The 14,042-nt window shown below is 39.0% G+C and overlaps 1 protein-coding gene across 11 annotated transcripts in view; it reads right to left on the bottom strand.

The window, feature by feature from the left end:
• Positions 1-14,042, bottom strand: part of KDM4C (lysine demethylase 4C) — a 475,753-nt gene that overhangs the window by 51,530 nt on the left and 410,181 nt on the right. For 10 of the 11 annotated variants that reach the window (XM_075128776.1, XM_048850754.2, XM_075128770.1 and 7 more), the window contains one exon: positions 6,057-6,227. In XM_075128776.1, the coding sequence (XP_074984877.1) occupies positions 6,057-6,227 (171 nt within the window). Of the gene's footprint in view, positions 1-6,056; positions 6,228-14,042 lie in introns of those variants that run through there. The other variant, XR_012668619.1, reaches the window with a different exon arrangement.

Raw genomic sequence — 14,042 nt, 5'->3', positions numbered from 1 at the left:
TACCATCACTGCAGTCAGTGGGGTCATACAGATTGTACAGCAGATTTTTTTAATGAAGATCATTACAGGTAGGTTCTTGTTAATAAAAATAGGCCCTGATTTTGACACTGGATCCATGCAGGCAGATCCCTGTGCCCCTGTGGAGCTACACTGAAGTCAATAGGGGTCTGCACAGGTGCAAGGATCCACCTATTCACATCCGACTGTAGGATGAGCCTAATATTGTACATTTTAGCCAGCCTCAGTGGCCCAACTCTTTAGGCCTTCTTTCTTGTTGTGGCCTATGCATGGAATGACTTCCGAGACCAAGCATGACAGGCTCCCACCCTCTCCTATTTAAATCCCCCCCTAAAGACTTGCTGCTTCCGTAAGGTCCACAAACATTAACCCATGTCCGTCAAACTTCCACATTTGGTTGGGGAGAAGCCATGTAATGTTCCAGGTTACCACGGTTACCCACCGTGTTTTGTATGTGTGGGTCTGTTTTTCATCTCCTTGGGGCAGAGGCTCTCTTTATTAATTTGCTTCCTGCATAGCACAGAGCATGTTGTTAGCAGTTAAATAATAAACAATAACAGCAACCTCTGAGACCATACGTGCATTGAGAGATAGGACCTAACTTGGCTGAGCTCTGAAGCCCCAGCTGGTCTGACCTCAGTCGCACTATTCTGCTGAATTACACTGTCCATAAATCTTTGATGAAATAACAGACTTGAGAGACGGCTAAAGGAAACTTAAAATGTACTGCCATTGCCATCTTTGTCATTCCTTGTCTTGTACATATTTGATTTGCACAAGTCAATGTATGTTACTGCTTTACCCAGTCACTAAATGCTTCTCTATATAGCAATCAGCTGGCCCAACTAATTAAAAATTCTGAAGCAGAGAGTCTAAGATTTTGCTGTGGATCATTTATCTGTGAGGCATGGTGCAAACTTTATGTCTAATTTTACAGGGAAAAGGTCATTTTCAATGGGTAGTGTACTACACTATGCCCCGAGTTTACATATATGTCCAATTATATGTCCAGGGGAAGCAGCCATTCAGGGCACAGGAGGGTCATATAAAAGGAGCTGCAGAGCAAAGCATTAGTCAGTTGCTGCTTGGAGCAGGAGAAGAAAGGACTGCAGGCCTAGCTGCCTGGAAGAGCAGCAGGGCCACGGACGGTTTGCTAGCAGGGACCGGGGGAGCATTGAGGGAGCTCCTGGCTGGTTGCTAGAACTGAGCAGGGACTGAGCCTGAGGAGGGCTGCAGGAAGATGCCCAGGGAGGGCATACCAAGGCTGGACTACGTGAAGACCAAAGCTCAGGGAGGGCTAGAGAGAGACAGCACCAAAACCCAGGAAGGGCTAGAGAGTGCTACTGAGATATACCCCAGTGGACCGTATACCCCGAAAGGGGTTTGTGCTTGTTAAAATGCAGAGAGTGACTTGGCTGGAGCAGTATCACTGACAAACGTGCCAGAGAACCACCAAAAGGGGTCACCAGAACTAAAGAATGCAGACACGCCCAACCAGAAGGGGGCACTCGCCAGAGGTGGACGCCAATGCTGTTACACAGGGGTTGGCACATTCGTTAGTGAAGCTGTGTGTGAGAGAGAAGTTCAAGCAACAGAAAAAGATAGAAGGAGCAAAAAAGCCCCAGATAAGGTCAGAAAAGTCATGGTAGTGTGTCCTTTTGAAAAAAGCTAAGGGAGAGCTTTTGGTCAAAGTGCTAACTGAAGGGGGCTTGGAACTGTAAAAAAAGAAGTTACCCCCTGTTTGATTCCTACTGTGTTTGGGAAAGAGGAGTATGTACATTCTTTGTAAACAAACAGGATTGCATCAAATACCTGACTCCAATTTCTTTTCCTAGCAGAAACAATCTGCTAGACCCCAAAAATTGGGGTAACAATTTAAGATCTCAAAGGTTCCAGAGACAGAAAGAAAAAATTAAACTGTGGGGAAGCTAATACCATCACATTACGTATATTAGAGTGTGGGATCAGGAGTTGTTAAAATTTTCATTTCAAACTCTGACAGCATCACAAGGGAGTTATTCATGGACACTGATAGCGCTGGAGAGCTGTGAAGGTGGTCCCTGGCAGGGAAAAACCTTTAAATCCCACCCCCCAAAAAACAAACAAAAAAGCAGCCTCTCCAATTGCTTTGCTATTACACTGAGCTTTTGCTCAAATGCACAGTAACTAAAATGTGATGCATTCTATTACAAAGAAAGCAGAAGACCATAATTTTGGTGCTTTGTGAAATTTAGGTGTGTGCTGAAAGCAATAGTAGCCGTCTTGAAAATTTCAGTGATGTACTTTCGCTGTCACATTTCTGAATGGTCCTGTTTCACTTTTCATGGCCAGTAGTGAATTTAAAATACTGATACACACAGAATGATGGACCTTAATCTTCACTAATCTCATCAGTCTGAAGGCTCTTTTGGGTCCACTGGTAAAAGAAGGTGGTTACATTAGCGTCAGCATAATTCTGTTTAGGGCTCTATGTATCACTGTAGGTTTTAAAAAAAAAGAGTTGTAGACAAAAAAAATTCATCGGTGACTGTCATATTTGCTTGGATTGACAGACTTTGAATCATGTAGCAATACATCTTTTATCATGGTTCTTGACAGCAGCAGTTTGCATGCTGAGTTTAACTAAGCTGATATACACATTCTTCAGGAATATATTGTTAAGCAGAAATTTCACAGACATTTTCAGAACTGCCCAGAACCACAGTATTTGGGTTTTGGGAAGAAATCCCCTCGGACTCATGAAAATATCACTCTAATGCTGCTCCAAATACTCTCCACTGACAGATAAATGTCTCCTTTTTCTCCTGTAGGAGCCCTTCCTTTCGGGGAGCAGTTTACACTGGTATTCCGCATGCTGCGGTGACATCCAATTCATTTCTAGGAGCAATTTAGATTGTTAGTTTTAATCTATAAAGACCATTACACTTTGAGTCCTGGATATGTTGTCCTGTGGCACTTACGATCAGGCAACACACTGACAACCCTTAGATTTGTACATGTGGTGGCAAGTGGTGGGTCATTCCCAGTGGAGTGTCCGTGACTCCGGAATGTGTTTCCCTCCTTGGTCTGAGATAGTAAGAATATGGTGACCCGCAAAGCCTACAACAAGGCCTATCGGGCTTTCACGAGGAATGGGAATGGGTCATGTCTTAGCCTTTGTGTCAGGTTCAATTTATTTTAGAAACTGTGTTTATATCACAAATTGTATCACAAATGCCAAGGCATTTTTGACAGATACAATATATAAATAGCAAAAACTACATAAATAAACCTGAACCAGCATGTTCCGTATTTAGCAAGCTGCCAGGATTTTCATGTAGAGATGTGTCTGACAGGTATTAAAATACCAAGTTTCACAGCATGTTGTGTTTACTGAAGGAAACCCTGACTGGAACAACAGGGAGAATAGTTACACTCTCCAGTGCAGAGTCTGCTAATTGACGTCGGCCCCACACACTAGGGCAGGATTCATTATGGTGTGCTGAGCTGGAGATGGGTGACAAGCCACAGAGCATTACGTGATGCTCCTCTAAGCAGCAGCAAGTTGCACTTTCAACCCGCTGTTGGCAGCACTTGCTGGAGAATGCAGCATATGTACTGGCCAGGGTTTTTTGGGGGGCCAGGGGACGACAACCCTAAACAGCCTATTTAACCTGCAGATTTCGTCTCCATTGGGATATGGTACACCAGACAGTACAATTCGCCAGCTGTTTTCTACCATTTGTCACTGAGCTATGGGGAGATCCTTACCTGCTGCGTGTGTAGGATAAAAAGTTGCACTTACATCTTTTACACACCAGCACAGCAGAGGGTAGAACTGAGCCCACAGGTTAGCAAATGCACTGAGGCTTACTAATTTGCAATTTAATTAGTTTAAATGGTCTAACTGAAGAGTCATTTGTTTGTGACAGTCTTACAAGGTTGAAACCAGAGGCCCCAAATGCACAGTAAAAAGTAAATAAAAAGCATGTCCTAATATATTTAGCAAATGCTAACACAAAGCAAAGAAAAATATATAGGGGATGGGAACAATGGATTCCCTGCCTTGGCAACTGTTGAATATCTAGAGCTAGAGAAGACAGAGTTTTAGAGATGAGGCTCCCCATCTTCCTCCTTACAAATAAATTACTGTGCCCAACACTGAAATCGTGGCCTGCCTTGCATAAACACAAGTGTGAGTTGAACTGAAATTGTGCTCAACACATACTGCAAAAGCAGAAAGCTCTATCTTTGTGAGCTATCTGAAAAGTGAAAACAGATTAGAGAAATAAGTTCCTCAATAGGCAGTAACATTGCTTTCACACCAGATTTGATTAATAAGTCCTCCCAGCAGCACTAACACCTGATATGCACATTGCGTGGATTATCAAATTTTAGGCCAGGCAGAAGAAAAAATATTCTTTCCTCCCAGTTACTGCTACAGGTATATTATCGAATGAAAACACAACAAGATTTCTCTAAGGAATATGAAATCTGTTTGGTATTTCCATCAAACAATTATACGTTGTTCATCTAGTATCTGAGAAGCACTGAGGCATATCCAGACCTGATTACATTCCTTCTTAGCTCCAGAACAAGCTATCCCAGTAGGGTGGTGAGCAGCTTCTCATCTCTCCCTTTGATACTTTGATGCAGGTGCACACAAAAGAGAGGTTTGTGATAACAATGCAGCCACATTTGCTTAGTATCTTGATGATCCTAAATCAAAAGGCCCTTGATCATTACTGGAGCCTTTCAGAATATTTCAAAGTAAGGGGTAAATTTTTCAAAGCGATGTAACAGGGATTTAGCTGCATGACTTCCATTAACACCAGTGGGAGGTGAACAGCTAAATCCCCACTCACTGCTTCGAAAATGTACCCCTTTAAATATCTTATTTCCAAAATGCATTAGACTTTTCAATAACTAAACAGTTGACAAGAAAAACAGTATTATTTCCATTGCCAGTATTTGACAGATAACTGGTTCCAGAGACAAGTTGGTCTGTGGAAAACATTAAAGCTCCCAAACATCTTTATAGGATAGGAAGGCTGAGTATTCTGGGGGGTGCAGCTTCCTGAACCAGAACATTCTAACTCTTATGCTAGTGTCTTATGCTATCCTAACCCCCTGCAGCCAGCGGAGAACACAGCTAAGGGAAAGAAGATGTGCATCCTGGCAATCCCTGGCTGCTCTAACAGCCCCTGGGAGTTGTTGGCAACAGGTGCAAGTTATAACACTTATACCAACAAATCAGCACAGCCCAGAGAAGCCTCAGGATCAGGGGACCACAAAGGTGGCTTGATTGAAGCCAAGGATCAGGGCCAATAAGTATGAAGAGGGTGTGAAATGGTACCAAATCAGAATGGTAATGGTTTGCACCCACTCTGCACCCACTTTTGTAAATAATTACACAAGGTGCAAGGCACTGGCAAATGTAATCCGGAATGTCTAAGGAAAACGTGCACGTTCCCCAAATAAGCACATCATGTATTCAGTAACATTCCTGAAAAACATGGAGATTTAAGTGCCTAGGGGAAATCAAAATCTGCATTGCTTTTAGGACTAAACTACATATTCTTTTCCCTGTTGATTTTTATCATTAATAATGTAATCTTACAACTAAACATCAAAAGATGTAAACACGTTGTCAGAACAGATTTCTGAGAGCCATTCTTCCCATTATATATTTGAAAATAGGATTTTTCAATTCAGCATGGAATGTCATTATATTATATCTCAGAGACAGATCAGAGTATGTGGAATTCCCATTCTAATATCCTTTATTAAACATATATTTCTTATTTAATTAAAAGACTTTGGAAGATTAGGTTTGATTAATTTGGTCAAATGGTGGATACTAATTAGAACAACCAAGGTTGGGAAGCCCATTAGAAAATGATAATTCTCTGCAGTGAAAACAACAAACATGAAATGAACATTAAGTCAGTTATCTCCTTTAAAGGTGAAAGGAAATATTCCCAAAGATTCAGTCTGTTTAGCTATGGGTGTTACACTCCTATTATCCAAAAAGAGCAAGTATCTTAAAAAATACTTACTACAATATCTTCAGGGAAAGTGTCCCGACTGAAGGAGCCATCATCAAACATGACTTCATAGAAGACTTGAGATGTCACTCCTATCACTCTGCAACTATAATATCGTGTGTTCCTGTGTTTTGTGATGACAGTCTGCCCCACTGTGATGGCCTTCTCACATGCTTTAGTTCTCTTGAAAGCAAGAATTTAAGAAACAGTCATTAAAAACAGTCACCACTTAGTTTATCAGAACCATGTCACATGATAAAGTACTGCAGTGATCAATCATGGCTCTCAATTTAGCAAGAAATCTTGAAATGCAAAATCTTTCCTTACTACAACAATCAAACTTTCTGTGAAGCATACACATTTACATTTTATTAGCAAAAGAATTACAGCCACACAAGATTGCAGCACATAATTAAAAATATATCTACTATTATGGTGTTTTGGCTCATCTTACAACACAGGAGAACAATTTAAGCAAAACAATTCTGGGACCATTCAGAAATGTTGTTTGCCACTATCTTAAATCCCTTATATCCAGCTCTAGTAGAGATCAGACATGGTGGACCAAGCTTATACTGTAGAATTTTATTGAAAAGCACTTCTCAAGTTTTGGATTTTCATAATGATATTACTTCATATTTTGCTCACTGGGATGACATCAATAGATACACATCTCGTTTTTGTAAAAGTGGTCAACAGTGATACAACAGGATGCTTCACTAACTCAGAAACAATGCAGAACACTCACTTTAAAACTGCAGATGGTATTGTGCAGTTATAATGATTGTTTATTTTATCACTCACCTTTATGATGTAGCAGGTCAGTCATAACCACTGTTTATTTTCATGTTTCCTCTCTAACTTCCCTAAAATCAGCTATCACCTTCAGAAGAGTAGCCAAGATATACTCTAAGGTCAAATTATGCAAAGATTCTACCTCAACAACTATAGGTGTTATACTCCTATTATCAAAAAAACAAAACAAAACAAAACCCCCAAATCAAACCCCATAACTCAGCAAACACTCAGAGATGTACATGATGCAGAAAATTGTGCACACCACTTCCCAACTAATGCATCCCAGTGTGCTTCCCACTTGCACAGTGAGCTTCACCATCTGGAGAAGTAAAATCAAGAGTTTCTCATCCTAATAAGACATCTTATGGCTGTTTATTAGCTGTAAATCATTTCATATTGGTTGCTGTGTTTGTGTGGTAAACTGTACTGTCTCTGGCAACAGCTGGGCATCTGAACTTTTCTGACAACAGGAGATGCTAAAAACCACAGCACGAATTCAAATAGCATATCTGTATTAGTGAAAATGTTTTGAATTAGAAATATTTACTAACCAGCTTGAAATACTGTATGACATATGCTAAATTAATTACCCAATTTCCTACCACTTTTTCAACTGTCTGTAACCTTTCAAGCAGCAAAGTTCTTCAATAAATGTAATAATCTAAAAAAAAAAAGTATCTGTGAAAGTCTGCAAAATGAGGTGACTATAGAATTGTCAGTGTGATTATTAGAAGCTGAGTTATCATCGGTGCCCATGCTCTTTGTTAGATTTTTACATTTTATCTTAAAGTAATTCCTGCAACTTTTTTAAAACAAACTTGGGCCAAATTTTGAAATACTTCTTTTGCTTTGTAATTTTTGGCACACTACCACTTTCTTGCATCACATTTCAGAATTTACACATCTCAAACTTTTGTGTTTCTAAAAACTGAGGGCAAAGCAAGTACAAATGTGTTGTGTGCATTTGAAGTCTATCACCAAAAAATGACAGACTTCAGATGCACACAACACATTTTCTGGGGCTAGTGCACTAAGCTTGTGTTTGCAAGTGATTTCTCTGAGTAAAATTGTGTTCATGAAAACAGAGGATTGGACTGAGGCCTACTATGAAGTTATACACAATTATATGTCTACAGCATTTTCAAGATCACCTGGAAATAATCTTTCTTTCATAATTATACATATTATTTAATGGCGGTTTACCTGTTCTGTATATAACAATATCACTAAGCCTAAACACAAAATGGTGAAATGAGCCAAGAACTAGTTTACCACTATAAGTTATTATCACATAGGTCCCTCTACTGGTAACATCAGTTACCGCTGTTACACCAAATCTTGAATAATATGTAAAAATCCAGGTGTTTGTTTCTTGAAAAATTCCAGACTCCATTTATCCAAATATGTTCAGAAACAGAAATTGAAAATAGTCATTGAATTACCCATGTGAGTGGAGCAGAAGTTTCTGGTGGATATATAAATCCAACAGGAAGTAAATGTATTAAAAGTACAAAATGTATTACAAGTATAAAGATTGAGCTTCACAAAACAAAAACACGATTTTTTTGTTAAGAATATACTGATTGGTTTACTGGTAAAATTTTCACAAAATAAACTCCACAACTCAATCCCCCTACCTCCAGGCAGAAAACCAAATAAATGAACAAAACCCTAAAAAACCTCAAACCATAGAAAACCCTACTGCATCCCAGCTCAAGGGGACGGAGTTTGGCTTTCAGTATGTTACTTTGGTAGGATTCTTGATTTATTTTGCAGAAGAACATATTGACAAGCACACTGTAATAACTGATTGCCTGTCCCAGAAAACATTTCCTGTCAGAAAAGCCTAAGAACTTATTGATGTTAAGAATGTCATTTTTGAGCAGAAAGGACAGTTGTTATGCAAGGGGGTCTATCAAATTAAAGAACCAGATGTGGTATCTTTCAGATTATGGTGCAAATTGTGGTTCAGAAAGTGTGATTTTTCCTCAACATAACCCAAGCCAAGGGTGAACTAAGATAGCAGTAGAAACAGAGAAAATCAAACAGAAAAACAAACAAAAAAAGCCATCTTGGCCTTCCATATGTGAACCTGAAAAAATGGGATACATTATGGTAGAAGTCCTTGCTCTTTATTTGTGTGACTGATGTATTGCTAGCAAACCAGATGCCATTTTATGCCAAGGTGCCCATGCCTCACTTGGATACTGAAAACACATAGCTGGAATTAGTCTGGTTCACCTGTGTGTTAGTACTGGTAAAATAATTAGAGTTATAAAAATGTGCTTAGTGTTTATGCTTTATTGAACACTTGTAAATTGCTACTTGGATTAATCTCACTTTCACATCTGTATCTCATATTGCAAAGTATTATTTGAGCACTTGCACTAAAATTCTCTGTAACTGTGTAAATCACCAGACAGGAGAGAAGCATTAGCTAATGTGAAATACTAGTCTCCAACAGGTGTTATGTCCTGCCCGACATAAAAAGCACATAAACACAAGATGAAGTATTGTGGAACATCAGAGGACAAAAGACTTTGTTGATTGCTTTCTCCCCCACCATGAAGAGGAGATTTGCAAGTGAGTTCCTTTCATCAGCTGAGTTTGCAACTCAAAGCAGAAGTGGGGAAGGAATAAAAAGTCCTAACAAGGAGGAACTGTATCTTTCTGCTGCTTGGACTCTAAGGAGCAAGGATTACTAAGCATAAGCAAAAGATCCTCAGTGCTTAGCCTGGATTAGTCCTGAAGGACATATTGAGCTTGCTTATCACAGAAGTTTCTGTTACTTTTCGAAATTTAAGATTGAAACTCATTTGGGTGTAGTGTTGTCTTTCCTGTGAAATCTAACATGCAATTGACCTGGGGTAAGTGACTGGTCCTTCTGACTGAGAGTAATCTGAATATTGCTGTGATCTTCAGTGTAAGGTGGGTTTACCTGGGAGGCAAGACAGATCAGAGTACCCAAGGGGACTGTCTGTAATTTCATGTTAAGGCTGTTACAGTTTCTGATGAGTTTACACTTGATAATTGATAGGTGGAATCTAAGTATAGAACTCACAACAATTTGGGGTTTGTGTCCTGTTTCCTAAGAGTTTGCCCTGAGGTTGGCACCCACCGCCTTCAGTCACTGCAGGACAGCTTGACAAGTAGACAAAAAACCCTTGGTCTAAAAAGTTCCAGATCATATTTATAGTCAAGGATCATCAAAGCTCTAAGATGTATTCGGTTTGATATGGAAATCTAAGTTTTATTCCACCCTGCCAATTTTACCCCTAGAACTATAGTCCTAATGTGAAAGTGATATTTGAACAGTATGCCTGCTCAGGATTTTTTCCCTTTGGTCTCTGTGCCTCCCCCAAGGTATGCCCCTCGGCCAGGGGGCCAGGCACAGACAGCACAGAGTTGGCTACATTGGCTTTTTTCTACAAAAAGAAAATCCCCCGCAATCCTGTTACAAGAGCTCTCCATTACATTTGTGCTGCAGGAGCATCACAAGAGACACAGAACAGAGGATCAGTTATGGTGGAGCTGTTGCTAAGTTTGTATTCTGTTTTGTACTTTAAGTGGCAGTTCAACTTGCTCATTTTATAGGAAAAATACAGTGTACGTGCTGTAAATTTTAGCACAATGTCTGAGCAAAACCTGAATTTTCTGGGGAGTTTAAAACTAATTAACTGATTTTTTTCAAAGTTCTAATCAATTAAAAATTGCATCCCTCACCTAAAAAAATCTCAGTTTGTATCTCCTGATTTTTGGGGTTCCCCTAGCTGAAACCCTAGGAGATAAGGAGAGTTTGGGTGAGTTATGTATTTATTTTGTTAATTAACAAAAATAATAAAAAATATCATAGTTCTTTGTCATAAACGAATCCTTAAGTGCGGCACTTAGCTAATGGAGAACAAAAGTTTGGATAACTAAGATCTTCTAGAAGCAGTAGCTGCTGGTTTGTCAAAAACCAAGAGCTCTTTGAGACTGTTTTATGAAGAACAGTATCTTCAGCATAGGAACAGCTACTGTTCTGAGGATCCTATTCTGGATCCTTCTCTTCATGGCACTGTCCAGCCAGCTCAGGAGCTCCTGGTTTTCATGACAGTAACAGATGCTAATGTTGAAGATCCTGTTTTTCATGAAGATGGTCAGCCAGTGCAGGATCAAGTGTGAATTTGCAGAACAGATAGCAGAAAAAGTCTGGTCTGTTTGCAGTGGTGGGGAATTTGGGTGAAGAGGTGCTAGAAGACTGACATCTACAACCAGTAGGAAAATGTTTTTTCCCAACAACATTTTTGACAAAAACAAAAAATTATTTTTCCAAAGTTTTTCCACACCGTTTTTTAAAAGTTTTGCATTCAAACATTGAAAAACAAAATGTTATGGGTTTTGGTAACTGAAAACCACAAGTTTTTGCTAAAAACTGAAACATTTTCAATCAAAAATCGAAACATTTCAACCAGTCAGGTAAAAATCTTTTGGATTTACTGAAAAGTGTTGCTCAAATGGATGAATTTTTTAATTTTTTGTTGTTGAAAACAACAGAACCAATTTTTCTATTTACCACTCCCCTAATTTTGTAAAAATCAACATTTCCCACAGAAATTTCCATTTTGACAAAAAAGCCATTTATCATTTAAAAGAATTTGAACGAAAAATTTCTGCTTTGGTCTACTAGTATCTTTATAACGGCAGAAAGGTTGTGCTGTGTCATCCGAGGTGTCTGGTGGTTGTTCTAGTGGTCAGGTGTGTGTCTCTGGATGGAGGAGTAGAGGGTATGCACTGTTAGATGTTTTTCATTTCCTTGCTTTTGTGGTTTTGGATTAGGTATGTTATAGTACAGAGCAATCTTACCTTACCCACACTGTGTGGATTTATGTACATAAAGGTTTTTTTCTGGGCAACCATATACATATATCAGGCTCCTTATCCCCTTTCCTCTCTTCTTGCACATCCACAGAAGGACCAGGAGCAATCACAACATAAAAATTCACATATGGTTCACTATTGCAGCTGTATACTAAACTTCCCTTCCCGCCTCTACATTTTTATGGCCTGATCCTGCATTCCAAGCCCACTTAACATTCACTGATTTCAATGGGATCTTTAGTTATGCAAGGTATGGAGATCTAGCCCACAATGACCAGCTCTCCTTAGAGCATGAGCTACAGGATCTGTTGTCTGAAACGAATGTGCCCCTTTCAGGAGTCTGATTTGTCTTGTATACCCCAATTTTCACTTCACTTAAAAACTACTTGCTTACAAAATCAGGCATAAAAATACAAAAGTGTCACAACACACTGTTACTGAAATATTGCTTACTTCCTCATTTTTACCATATAATTATAAAATACATTGATTGGAATATAACTATTGGACTTACATTTCAGTGTGATACTTGAGCCTCTTTTTCATTTGTGAGCCTTGTCTGAAGCCAGAGTTCCAGGCAGTGGGGCTGAAGTATGAGCCCCACCGCCCAGAGTTGAAGCATGTAACTTAGCTTTCACTGGGTTCCCTGTGGTGCAGGGCCCCGGCCAATTGCCATGCTTGCCACCCCTAATGCCAGCCCTGCACTTGCAACTCCCCTAAACCCCCTCTGAGGATCGCAACCCCCAGGTTGAGAAACACTGATCTGGATGAGTTGAGTTGAGACTTCCACCTACCCCCGGAGGCACACGTACCTCTGGCTGAGAACCATGGTCTTAAAGTAATCCCAAAAGGTTGGTTATCTTTATTTAAAACATATTAATCTCTGAGATCCGAAAAGGAATCTTAACAGGAAAAATGAGTCAGCTGAGGCTTTTCTGCTTTTATATATGCACATAAATAATATAAAACATTACTAAGTCAATTGTTCAGTCATCTCAACTTTCACAGCCGTGATGAGAACTGCCCATGCAACGATATTTTCAAATTTACATATGCAAAATAATACATTGTTTCTATGAAAAAATATGAAACGACCAATTTTGCACACAAAATTTATTGCAAGCAAACCAGTATTTGTGTGTGCAGAATGGGTTACAGCACAGATGTGTGTTCCTTTCGGCATGCAATTACCCAGTCTACATGATGAAATACCTGCTTGCACACCTAAAAGGAGCATCCATACAATTTTGGCAAGCACAGTATTACTGCTCGTATTTGAAAATTTGGCCCACAAAGCAAAAGATTTTGAAAATGCAGCACAACATATAAAAGTCCAAAGTCAATTTATTTTTACTACATTTTGAAACACTATATATGTACTGGTATTACTTCCCCACCTACCTTCTCCATCTCTATTTAGCATAAAATACAAGCCAAATTTTCCAATGGTTGATATTAAAACTGTAATCTAGGAAGAAATAACCACGATGATTCAGAAAGACTGTGACCCCCAGTCAGAAAAGTTTATGAGACCACTGTGATAAATAATCTGGACATAATTTGTTGGCAACTACAGTGCTAAATAATTCAGACTCAAAACAAAATTTCAGCATTGCAGTGGGTGGAGGCTTGACACCTCAGGTTAAGGGATATATTAACATTATGCAGTAAAGTAAGTGTGTGTATGTGTGTGTGTGAGAGAGTGTGTGTGTGTGAGAGAATAGGCTTTTGGTCAAGCAACCTCCCTAATTTACATATTACAAAACCATGTTAGATAATTGTCACATCCCCTCCTCCAACCTAAATAAAAAATGAACTCTTATTTTTCTTTCAACCTCGACCTAGGTAGTAACAAACAACTCTCATAATGCATTTTGGGACAACTTTATTAAGATAACACCAGCTAATTATTGTTTTGCTTTCTCCATGAGCAGAGATAGTGGCATCCTGTCATATGTGTCGTTTATTCAATAGCTGAATATCTGTACAGATTTGCTCTTGCTGACATATTCTATTTTTTTAATCTCTATTCTATTCTGTTTAAAATTGCAAAACTAGTTTAAAAAATCAGTGCTCATTGTTTAATTATTTTGCTTTCAAACAATACAATGTAAGTTAAAGTGATGGACAAACAAGAAAGGTTCATTATGAACAGAGAAGTCCTGTTATGCCAAATGGCAAAAGGCAGTGTAATTTCCGCATGAAAGGATAGCTAATTGAAAGGATAAAGATCTAATAAGAAAATTAATGGTGAACAAACTTTTGAAAGTTTGGAGATTTGATTAGATTAATTATCCAAAAGATAGGATATCAAACCAAAGCATATACAAACTTATGTCA

The sequence above is a fragment of the Caretta caretta genome, chromosome 5 (assembly GCF_965140235.1).
Source record: "Caretta caretta isolate rCarCar2 chromosome 5, rCarCar1.hap1, whole genome shotgun sequence".
Taxonomy (NCBI): Eukaryota; Metazoa; Chordata; order Testudines; family Cheloniidae; genus Caretta; species Caretta caretta.
The sequence above is the reverse complement of the archived record's forward strand: the minus strand, read 5'-3'. Positions and strand labels throughout refer to the sequence as shown.